Source organism: Beta vulgaris, chromosome 6 (genome assembly GCF_026745355.1).
Source record: "Beta vulgaris subsp. vulgaris cultivar EL10 chromosome 6, EL10.2, whole genome shotgun sequence".
Taxonomy (NCBI): domain Eukaryota; kingdom Viridiplantae; phylum Streptophyta; class Magnoliopsida; order Caryophyllales; family Amaranthaceae; genus Beta; species Beta vulgaris.
In genome coordinates this window covers 57,587,947-57,600,423 of record NC_079207.1, presented here as the reverse complement: position 1 = coordinate 57,600,423, position 12,477 = coordinate 57,587,947, and the positions used below count along the sequence as shown (strand labels likewise).

General features: G+C 31.0%; 1 protein-coding gene across 1 annotated transcript in view; it reads left to right on the top strand.

Moving 5' to 3' along the window:
- Positions 1–1,233: 1,233 nt before the first annotated feature.
- LOC125498541 (uncharacterized) overlaps positions 1,234–12,477 on the top strand; it is a 16,174-nt gene continuing 4,930 nt past the window's right edge. Inside the window, exons 1-7 of the mRNA XM_057395808.1 lie at positions 1,234–1,776; positions 1,876–1,965; positions 2,325–2,501; positions 10,490–10,660; positions 11,612–11,854; positions 12,104–12,192; positions 12,287–12,471. Coding sequence (XP_057251791.1) covers positions 1,689–1,776; positions 1,876–1,965; positions 2,325–2,501; positions 10,490–10,660; positions 11,612–11,854; positions 12,104–12,192; positions 12,287–12,471 — 1,043 coding nt within the window. The 5' untranslated portion in view covers positions 1,234–1,688. The remainder of the gene's footprint in view (positions 1,777–1,875; positions 1,966–2,324; positions 2,502–10,489; positions 10,661–11,611; positions 11,855–12,103; positions 12,193–12,286; positions 12,472–12,477) is intronic.

Below are 12,477 nucleotides of genomic sequence, written 5' to 3'. Positions count from 1 at the left end.
TCCCAATAACCACTACCTCCAATTAAGCGGAAAATTATACCCAACAATTCTCACCCGAAAGATTTGCATAGCAAATAAAATTTAACCACCACCGCAAAACATGACACTTTTTGCCGCATTTTAAGATTTATCTTGAATCAAATGGGTTGAATTATGAGTAATCATAACACATCAAATTAAAAGAGTTTATTTCGAATGTGGATCGAATATGAATTTAAAAGCAAATACCTTTTTTACTTTTTGCTGGTTAAACTTGAGATCAACCTTTGTTAGTTGAACTTCAGACTTCCCTTTGCCAATTTTGACTTAATATTAAAAGGATAAGAGAAGAGAGAAGAAGAGTAGACTCGAATAAGTGGAAGTCTTGAAAATTAGAATATGTAAAAAAAAACATATTTATATGTAAAAAAAAATAGATAATATGCAGTTAAAACTAAAGTTTTTAAATGACAATTGATAGTAATCAGTGAACATTATCATCTAAAACTACTTGTATGGAACAACGAAAAAAAGTGAGATAAAGTAAGTATGAATAAGGAACCCCCCAGTAGCAAGAAAAAAAAAATTATCCCTATAAAAGAAATGATCATTTGCGAGCTTGTACCAAACATAGGATCCAAAATTTATAATTTAGTCCAACGGGCCTAATATGGAAAAACTAAACCCTTTCAAACGAGCTTGATATATTGTCCAGATCCTCCCTTTTTTACAGGTCAAGCTGACGGGTCTAAAAAAAATTTTAATGGGCTAAATAAGCTTGTCAATGGGCTAATAGGCCTAAAAAATTCTTTAAGAAAAATAAATTTGATTCATTATTAGTTATCATTCTTTTTGGAAAAAAGTTTTGCTTACATTACGTACAAGTTATAACCAAACACAACAAAATTCCATAAACTATAAAAAAAAAAAAAATTGAAATGAAATGAGAAATACCTATTATCCACCTATGTTGTATCATTTCTATCAAAGCATTCCGACAAAGCTTGGATTATTAATTTTTTTTTTAATATGGGAAAAGCTATATGCAACCCTAATATATAAGAAGCTAAAAATGGAAATAAGTTGCATTAATTGATCATTTATTACATCAGTTGATATAAAATTTTTCCATAAATTCACAACTTATTTTCATTTTAAGCAGTGTATTTATGTCTTGTATGCAACCCTAAGGACTACATATAGCATAACCCTTTTAATATTAACAGATCGAATACATAGCCTGGCCATATTTACTTCTTTTTTCAAAATTATTGTCCAAGCGCACTAACGGGCCAAATGAGTCGTTCCATGAATAGCTCGACCCTGTCAAGGCAATGGCCAGTTCATCTCTCTTTTGGATCATTTATACAGTAGTGAAGCCGATAGATTGTCAATTAATAATGCAGATAAAACTAGGACTTGTTTTAGAATTGGGCTTTCCTGTAAAAAAGATAAATTGGGCTTTGATATTTTTTTTTTTTTTTTTGTTATTGAGTTGCCAAACATTAAAGCTCTTCTAATCCCTTTTCCTTCTTTTTAGTCCCAACATTTAGTTTCTGCAACAGTTTCTCTCTTTCTCTATTTCTCATTCTTCAAGCTTCTATATTTTACCTTCCCTTTGTTTTCTTTTCCTGCTTTTATCCGTCTAAACATCTTTGAACCTACATTAATATTGTACATACCAGTTTCTTATTGAAACATAAAAAATTATGCCTAATAAATGGGTTATTTCTCTTCTCATATGCCTGATTATTTTCAATGATGATGTCTCATTAGTTTCTGCATCTCCTCCTGCAAGTAAATATTTTTTCATTCACTGAGATGAAACTCCCTTTTTTTTCTAATTTTTATGTCATTTCTGAAATCCTTGCTTTTATCTTGTATGTGTGGTATTAGGGATAGTTGCAGGGATAGTCACCAATGCAATGTCTACTCTTTTCAAATGGCTTTGGTCTCTAAGAGCTCCAGTCCTCAAATCAGACAAAGGTTAGAATAACTGCTTCTCTAATGACTAATATGTAGCACGGAAATAGGTGGGTGATAGAATATTAAACTATTCTTGGGACTTCAATCATCAGCTTAAGTTTTTGGTTGAGTTGGTCGTTTAACATGGTATCGAAGTCAGCATGACATAAAAGTCATGGGTTCAAATCTCATTGGAACCTCAAGTCCTAGTCATTTCAGGCATGAATTAAGCACTCGGTTGGGGTTTCACGAATGCAAACATTTAACTAAGTTCAACTATCCTCTGTTTTCCTCTTATGTTAATTGTAGTGCATATTAGTGTAAATTTGACAATTTTATACGACATTTAATATTCTTATGGAAATGTGCTTTACTTTCAGCTGTTTCCACCCGATCATTGATGAAATTTGAGGCTGGATATACGGTAGAGACGGTTTTCGACGGGAATAAGGCTGGGATTGAGCCTTATTCTATTGAAGTATCTCCAACAGGAGAGCTTCTAGTCTTGGATTCTGCTAACAGTAATCTCTACAAGATTTCAACACCATTATCCCGATGTAAGTTTTGTTTAACTTATCAATGGAGCTTAATAATGTATCGAAACAAATTTTAATTGGGGATCCATATTTTCATACTTACAGTATTAGATAGTTTAATCAACTTACAAGTAATCTGTGGGTCGTTCTCCTATATACACACCAAGATCTTTTTGTCACTACTTTACCCATGTTACATTCCTAATTATGTACACGAGTATTCAGGTATGATACTAAAAGATATTGTTCTCTTTATGTGAAAACAGTATTCACACACTCACAATAACTTTTTTGAATATCTGAAGCAAAAAAATGACTATATGAAATTCAATTATGGTTGGGTCATTATGCGGGAATTTCAGCGTAGCGGTTTTTGACTTAAACGATAGGAAAATCATGTCACAACAGCCACAAACCATGAGCAAAAAAGATTAAGAATCCCGGGATTAAAACAGAATATCAAAGTCCCTACTTGTATGTAAGATTTTAAAGTGTGGCAAAACTAATGTATAATTCATATTTCTTGTTGATCCCTAACTTAATCTTGTCTGTTATCCCCAGCTTATTTTCAGTGTAGTTCAATTCAATTCAATTCAGTTCTATTTAATTCAATTAAATTCAGTTCAATTCAATTCAGTTCAGTTCAGTTTAGCTCTGGACAATACTTTTACTCTCACATATCACATATCACTATTCATTTCAGTTCAATTCAGTTCAGTCCAGTTCAATTCAATTCGGTTCAATTGTTTTATGTCGAATAGAACAAGCCCTTAGTATTGGAAGCAGCTAGTTATTACTCTTACGGCCCGTTTGGTAGTAGTTAATAAATTGTGGTAATGGGAATGAATTTTAAGTGTAATTTTATTAGGAAAAGACCCTTAAAATCTCCATGGGGAGACATTTTTTTCCATGGGCAAGCAATCTCACCCCTAAAAGTGTTCAAACTGATTTAAAGTCCATACTTGTATGAAAGATTTAGAAGTGCGGCAAAATGAGTGTATAATTCATATTTTTTGTTGATCCCTAACTTAATCTTGTCGGTTCTTCCCAACTTATTTTCAATTCAGTTCAGTTTAGCTTTGAACAATAGTTTCACTCTCACATATCACTATTCATTTTAGTTCAATTTAGTTGAGTTCAATTGTTTTATGCCGAATAAAACGAGCCTTTAGTATTAGAAGCAACTAGTTATTACTCTTACGGCCCGTTTGGTAGTTGGTCATAAATGGTGGTAATGGGAATGAATTTGTATGTAAATTTGTGAAAAATATCATTGTCCATTATCATGGTAATGCTAATTTATCCTAAAGTGTCCACTTTCCTTCTTGAATTTTCATTCCCATCCAATACCACCTTGTAGGGTGGTAATGAGTGGTAATGAAAATTGCTTCCCCTTGGAGACAAAAACACAAGTTTAAGGGTGAGCTTGTTTGTCCATGGAGAAAAAATGCCTCCCCATGGAGATTTTGATGGTATTTCCCTAATAAAATTACACTTAAAATTCATTCTCATTACCGCAATTTATTAACGACTACCAAACGGGCCGTTAGGATAAAAAGGTATATGGGGATAGGTCCAACCTTACCCGAAAATAAGAAGAGATTAATCATTGCATAGGGATTTTCAGTAAAGCCATATTAATATATATTAATTCATCAATTTTAAAGAATCGACATGCTATGACAATTATTTCGGGTGGAGGCCAGGGAGCATAAGATACTCCTAATCAATTATAAACATTTAGCAAGTTCAAGAATAATTAGTGTAAAAGGTTCGATAAACTATGATCAGTTTGAAGAGCATATTAGTAGCCTTGTTCAAGGGTTAAAGTTGAAACTTGCGTCGTGGTTTTTCATGGATTCTTAGAAGCAATATGTCTGTTACAGAACTTGAAATTATGTCATCACCAACTTTCAAGAAGATATTGTCGGTTTACTTTAGTTTGGAAGAAGACTCCACTTTGTGAAAGTACAATTATAAGCTTCTTTATTTTCAATTTTGGTGAAACTAATTCAATCTTCCTGGGAATTTAGAAAACATTACCCTTTACTTTCATTGTAACTAGATTTTTGCTACGATCTTTTCTTTAATGATTAAAATGTTGTTCTTTTGTTAAAAAAAAAAAAAAAAAAACATTCTGCATGGATAATTTGATAGTGATCCTTCTGCTTTTCGGACAGGAAACAAGGATACCTTTTGCCTAAAATGGCCATTTATGTTCATTGAAAATTTAAACTAACAGAAATTCCCTCTCTTTCAGAATATTCAATACTTTCATTTTGTATTTGTTTTAAGGGTAATGTTATATGTAGCCCTAATACATGTCTTAAAATGGAAATAGTTTATGAATTTATGACAAAATTTCACATCATTTGAGATAATAAATGCTTGATTTAAATTTTTATTTCTATTTTAAACTTTTTATACATAGCCCTAAGGGCTATGTATATCATTTTCCTTGTTTTAAATCAGTTTGAACACTTTTATTTTTAGCATAATTACACCTCTATTATACTTCCTCCAATTTATAATTACTAGTTTTGAAACCCGTATGCACGAGCTGTTAAATTTTTTTGTTAACATTATTGATTTTTTTTATTGCTTTGAATTGAGATTTTTCAACACCATTGTATTTATATACTTCCTCAAATTTTTTTTTATTGCAACAATGGTAGTTTCATTTATTGGAACCATTCTACTTTTGGTGAAAAAAATCAGCAACTATAGTTGACAACATTGCCTTTACTTTTTTTTTTTTTTTGAAAGAGAAATTTCATTAATTGAAGGCCAAACGGCATCTACAATAGGTATTAAAGTAAAACAAGATACAATTAAACAAGACTAAATCAAATTCGTCTTCGGAAAAACTACAATGAACCAGATCGAACAATACAGCACAACCCTCTTGTATTTGCTGAATCAAGACTAAATCAAACATTGCCTTTACTTTATGTTAACCAAATTGCCTCATAAAGTTATTATTTACTTTATTAAAGATTTGCTTATCACCTACTCTAGTTAACCCCTCTATGCTAAATTCCCTATTTTTCTAATTCTCTTAAAACCATGCCCAAGTCCATTGTTGCGGTAAGAAAAGACAGCAAAAATATTTGTCATCATACTCTAATTTCTAGATATGTTATTGTGATATATAAATTTTATATTTTTTAGTGTTCAACTAAATATTGTAGCTAAGTCTATTATTAAAAAGTATCCCAATTATTGGTATGACAAACAATAGCTAACACAATTTTAACATGGAACATACTTGAATGATATTTTAAGAAAGTAGAGAGTAATAATTTAATAGAAGTAGGACATAATGAATAGAGAAAAAAATATGAGTTACAACCACAACTTCAACTTTTAATGTAGCACATAAACACTAAGGCATATAGAATAGAAGATGAAAAGGCCAAAAAGAAGATCATAAAAATGGTATCATGAATAAAATAAATTAAATATAAAAGTAACCTCTATTAATAATTGAAAATACTATTTTAAGAGAAAAATATCTTCATTAATCATAACCATATCAATACTTATCAAACTTCCTCTTTTTTTATGATCTGCGATCTCAAATAATCTAGAAACTTGAACCTTGATTTCCCAATTAGTTTTAGTAGAATTAAGTTCGTTGAGAAAAAAAAAAGATATGACATATAGATATATGAAAAAGAAAAATATAAACAATTATGTATATAATAAATATTCTAGAAATATAATAATTAGTCAATTGCTTAATACATCTGCAATGTCGTTGATAAATTTTCATTTGATTCTTCATGTAATTCCATCATGGTATGTTATATGTTTAAAACTATATGTATGTATGTTTTATATTTATATAACTCAATTTTTAAAATTATGTTTTTCAAAGAGATAATTGTTATTGTCACATATAATACGCTATTTTTATAGTTATTTTTATATGTATTCAAAATAAAGAATAAATAATACGTTATTGTTCATCTAGATAAGTATATTTTCATAAGTAGTAAAACTATATTATATATTGAACTTATTTCAAAACATATTTTGAACACTCTTCGATGGTAAAAAGATTATAATATTGCGAATTAGGTAGCAAAAATTATACTTACATAGTTGAATTATTTAGGTTGTTTATTTAAAATCATAGTGTACTATTCACTTATTAAAAGTACCTTATATGTATTTATATCTATGTCAAACACTATTTTTTAAAAATTATTAAAATTGAAAAGAATGACAAGTCATGATTAAGTAGAGTTGTCTATAGTATTCTAAGGTTGTTTTTTTAAAATCATACTCTAATTTTTCATCATCAAAAACTCTAATATATATATTTGTAACATTATCGCTATACATTTTAATTTTTATTGTAGCAACAAAGTTTCCTTAATAAATTTTGTTGCAATATTAAATAGTTTTGGTTCAGTTGAGAAAGGCTGGTGTTTAGATCCTCTAGAGTTCTAAAAGAACTCTATAATGTAGAGTTTGAGCAATATCAACCATTGAATAAAAAATCAATGGTTCATATATTATCTTTCTGAAACCCTCTCTATTTTTTCTCATCAAAATCCACCTCCTTATTTCTCCCCCATTCCACCAATATAAGCCCTTAATTTTAAAATATATGGTTCATATGTAACTCTACGTTGTAGAATATTATTAAAACTCTAGATCATCCGGAATGGTAAGGTTGAGGTTATGAAAGACAACATGTTTAATCTGTACATTGGACCTATGATGAAATGTTATAGTCACAATGTCACATATAGTACACCATAGTTATAGCTATTATACTACCTTCGTTCCTTTTTGATAGTTACACTTCCACTTTTGATACTATTCACAAAATTTCCCTTTTACTATCATTTGTGATTTATGGTTAAGAGAAAATATAGTCATATATATATGAGGTCTTGTTTGATTCATCTCAATATGTACTTTTAGAATATCGACTTTTTGTATTTTTTTTAAAAATACAAAATTAGAGATATAAAGGCTCAAAGTAGTGCATCGGCATGCGTGAAAAGTGTAAGTGTAACTATTAAAAAGGAACGGAGGTAGTATTTATCTAAGAGAAAGATTAAATAATGTATTACCATTCATCTATTTTAATACATTTTCATGAGTTGTAAAACTATATTGTAATGTATTAAAAAGGAACGGAGGTACTATTTATCTAAGAGAACGATTAAATAATCTTATTTTGAAGTATATTTCAAGCACTCTCAAATGTTAAAAAATTATAATGTTAAAAAATATGTAGCAAAAGTTATGTTCAATTTACATAATATAATAATTTAGGTTGTTAATTCAAAACGAAACTCTAATTTCTCGTGATCCAAAACTCTATTTATGTATTTAAATATATGTAAAACTCTATTTTTTAAAACATTCAAAATAAATATTAATGATATGACAATCCTACGTGGTGCTCTCTATTGCAGAAGTTGTGTATAACTATATTATAAATGGATCTTATTTCGAAATATATTTCGAGCACTATTCAGTGGAACAATAATTATAATATTTTGAATTACGTAGCAAAAGTTATACACAATTTACATATTATAATAATTTAGGTTGTTCATTCGAAACCAAACTCTAATTTTAGCTTATCTAGAACTTTTATATGTATTATTTAAATCTATGTAGAACTCTATTTTTGTAAAAAAACTAATGATATATATATAATATATTATATTATTATATATATATAATATATATATATATATATATTATATATATATATATATATATATATATATATATATATATATATTGATTTCTAAAATACCACACTGGCACATCCTTTTAAGAAACCTATGTGAATAGGAGAAAGATAAAGATATAGAAAAAGTGGAGCTCATATGATAGGAGAGAGATAAAAAGAAAAGGTTACCAAATAAAGAAATATTGCAATTAATATGAAACTTGAAATTAAAAAAGAACGAATGAAGTGTTAGTTTTCTTTCCCTGTTTGTCCCACACTCTATCTTTATCAATAAAAAACAATTTAGCTTCTTATTTCCTTTACAGTGTGTTTGGTTCATTTTTAGAAAAGGAAAGGAAGAGAAGAGAAAGGAAGGGAAGGGAAGGGAAGAGAAAAGAAAAGAATGGAAGAGAAAGGAAAAAAATCTTAACTTTCCATGTTTGGTATAAATTTTCTCTTTCCTCCCAAACTTCCTCGCTTTTGGGAGGAAAGGTAAGTGGAATTTTATTAAAGAGTCTTTCCTTCCAATTCCTCCCATTTTCTTTCACTTAATTTTAATGAACCAAACATTGAAAAGTAACAAATTTCTTTCTACTTTCTTTCTTTTCCTTTCAAATTCTTTCTACCAAACAAACTGTTAATTAAAAAGATAATTCACCAATTCCTATCACATATACTCTTTAAAAAGATAACGTTTGATAACCACACTATAACTTATAGAAAAAACACAATTTTCTGCTTATTTCTTTGTCAAGCAAAAGAGAACCACTACTTACAACTTACAAGTTACATCATCAGAGCTCACCGGAAAATCAACCCAACCTAAGTTACGTAACCTAACATTTCTTGATCCATACCCATATCATAACCGAAACTAGATGACTTGCATCAACGTAAAAATATAAAAGTTGCAAACAGATTGACTCTCATACCAATTGTAGAAGAGAATATAAGTCGACTTCCCATATTATAACCGGAATTAGATAACTCACATTTGGCTTGAACAGATGACCCAATCGAAACTAAAAATATAAAAGTTACAAATAGATTGATTTTCATACCCAATGGCGGAGCCACATACCTAAAAGTACGAAATTTTCTCCTAAATTTTTTGAAATTTTGGTGTACTTCCTTATAAATTTAACTATTTGACCCCTTAAATTTCTTCAATTTTATTTTGACCCCACTAAATATATTTTCTAGATCCGCCAATGTTCATACCAACCGTAGAAGAGAATATGAGTAGACTTGAATTTGGGCCAGGACATCGAATTCCAACTATCAATTCAACCTGAAGCAAATCCAATTCAAACAACTCATATGCCACATACACCAGAATCTCATTATAACAAAGACAAAACAATTACTCGATCCTTATTACTAGTAATAGAAAGATATACACCCGAAATGAAGTGTTGGTTTTTTCTATACTTCTATTCATCGTCTTGAAATTACTTAAAATCGCCCTAATTATTATGTAAATATACCATTATATCCTTGGCTGCTTTTACAACTCTCTCCACCACCACCTAAAATCACTAACCAGCAACTGCTACCTCCAACCCACCGACGATCACTAACGACAAAAACAATGTCTTCCGACGACATAACTGACAAGACAATTTTTTTTAACGAATTACATGGGGCTAATGTGTGGCCTACCCACAATGTCTGGCCTGGACGTAGTGTCCATGGGCCAAACGTGTGGCTTGCACGTTGGCCCCATGGACACAACGTCCAGGCCAGACGTTGTATCCATAGGACCAACGTGCAGGCAACAAATTAGCCCCATGAAATTCGTTAAAAAATGTTCAGCTCGCCGGAATTTTGTGCTCGTTGGTGTTGATCGTCAGTGGTGATTGTCGATGTTGCTCGTCGGTGGTGATGGTGAAGATGAGAGAGAATGAATTAGAGGATGAGTTATGTTGGAGTAAAAGAATCAAAAAAAAATATAGTAAGGATATAATGGTACTTTAGGAGTGGAGTTGGGGCCATTTTAAGTAATTTGAGGGTGATATTTAAGAATCCCCGATTTTTTCTCTATAGCATAATTGATTCAATTCGTACCCGACTCATCTAAAATGTACCGAACACAATTAACATCTGATTGAAATAAAACTAGTCCAACAACAAATGCATAATGCCCGTCAAAAAAAAAAAAAAACAAATGCATAATGGATTATATGGAAATGGACAATAGAAATCAATAGCTCCGTTTTTTATTGACATGCTAGATCATATTATATTTTTACATGACTTTTGTATCCCTTCCCTTCACTTATTATTTGAGCTTATAACTTTTCAGATAGCAGGCCAAAACATGTAGTTGGATCACCAGAAGGGTACACAGGGCATGTAGATGGGAAACTAAGAGAAGCAAGAATGTATAACCCCAAAGGCCTAACTGTTGATGACAGTGGAAACATCTACATAGCTGACACCATGAATATGGCCATCAGGAAAATCAGTGACACAGGTACCCTTTTGTATATTGATAGTCTTTGCTTCCATGCCATGAAAAAATAAGCGATCTAATAGCTTGTTTGGTAGAAAGGATTTGGAAGGGAAAAAAATAAAGGAAGTCTGAAAGGCAAGGAAATTTGTTAGTTTTCAATGTTTGGTTAAAAAAAAAAATTAAAATGAAAGGAAGTAGAAGTAAAGACTCTTTAACAACATTTTACTTTCCTTTCCTCCCGAAAGTGGGGGAATTTTGGAAGGAAAGTGAACATTTATACCAAACATAAAAAATTAAGGTATTTTTCTCTTCCATTTCTTTTTCTTATCTTACTTTCTTTTACTAAAAATGAACCTAATATGCTGCAAAAGTTTATGAGGTGGAAAAATCCGAACAAAAATTAATTCAAGAATGCCTTCTCGAGGAAAGTTCTACTTGCTACAGTGAACCTACGCAAAATTTTTATACATTCCAAGAAATAGAAGTTCGTAGGTAGTAGTAGTACATGCAAATTCAAGCGAAGTTCAACTTCCCACGCTTAGGCTCCGTTTGGTAGGGCGTAAAACATTTTCTGTGTAAAATGATTTTCATGGAAAACAATTTACAATGGAAAACACAATTCCAAAATTAATTTTCCGTTGTTTGGTTCGATGTAAGAAAAATGATGAAATGAAAAGGAAAGTAAGGAGGTAGTGAGAAGAGTATACAAGAGAGAGAAGGAAAATAGTTTTCCCTTCATTTTGAAAGGAAAATGGTTTTCCATCATTGGGAGAGTAATTTTACCCCAAGGGAAAATGGTTTTACACTCTTTTGCCAACCAAACAATGTAAAACTAAAAATAGAGGAAAACGGTTTTCCGGGAAAACGTTTTACGCCCTACCAAACGGAGCCTTAACCAAACACAATTCTAGGGAAATGGAATCTATGCATGCATATTAATAATTTTAAAATAATTTTTTATTTTTGGTAAAGGAATTACTACAATAGCCGGAGGAAGATGGAGCCATGGAGGAGCTCACATGGATGGAGCGAGTGAAGATGCAAAATTTTCTGATGATTTCGACTTGATCTATGTAAGAAGTAGCTGCTCTCTCCTGGTCACGGATAGAGGAAACCAAGCAATCCGAGAAATCCAACTCCACGATTCTGATTGTTCTTATGAGCAGCCAGATGAACTTCAACATGAGCAGCAGCACGACGAAAACTTTTATATAGGTATAGCCAAGACTACTCTTACAAAAAGCTAATCACATTCCATAATTTTGAATGACATTGCCCAGTTGAGGTTATTCTATAATAACTAATAGTGTCGATTATTCTTGTCAATATTTCGAAAAGAGTAAAAAAAAAACTTGGAACAGCTTCTTCACTTTTAGTGACTAATTTGATTGTGGTGCTAAGAATAGAAAGTATATCTTTAACTATAAAACCAAACATTCATGTTTTATTTTCTCATCACTACAGGTGTGGCAGTACTTATTGCAACTGCGTTCTCTGGATACATGTTAGCATTGGTCAAGCAGAGAGTGCAGGCCTTATTTTCTCCTAAGAGAGTAAAACCTTGAAACATTACAGTAGTCAATCACCTCCCATGACTAATCAACTCTTACCAACTTATTTTTTTGTGGACTTTTTCTTGTCCTCCAGGATCCAAGAATGCAGATGAATAATCAAGCAATCACGGTACCATATCAGAGACCTCCAATATCAGTCAGGCCTCCATTAATTCCACCAGCAGATGATGAATTTGAGGAAGACGACGAAGGATTATTTTTCTCATTTGGCAGACTCATAATCAATGCCAGTTCCTCAGTGGCTGAAGTCTTTGCTGGGTTCTA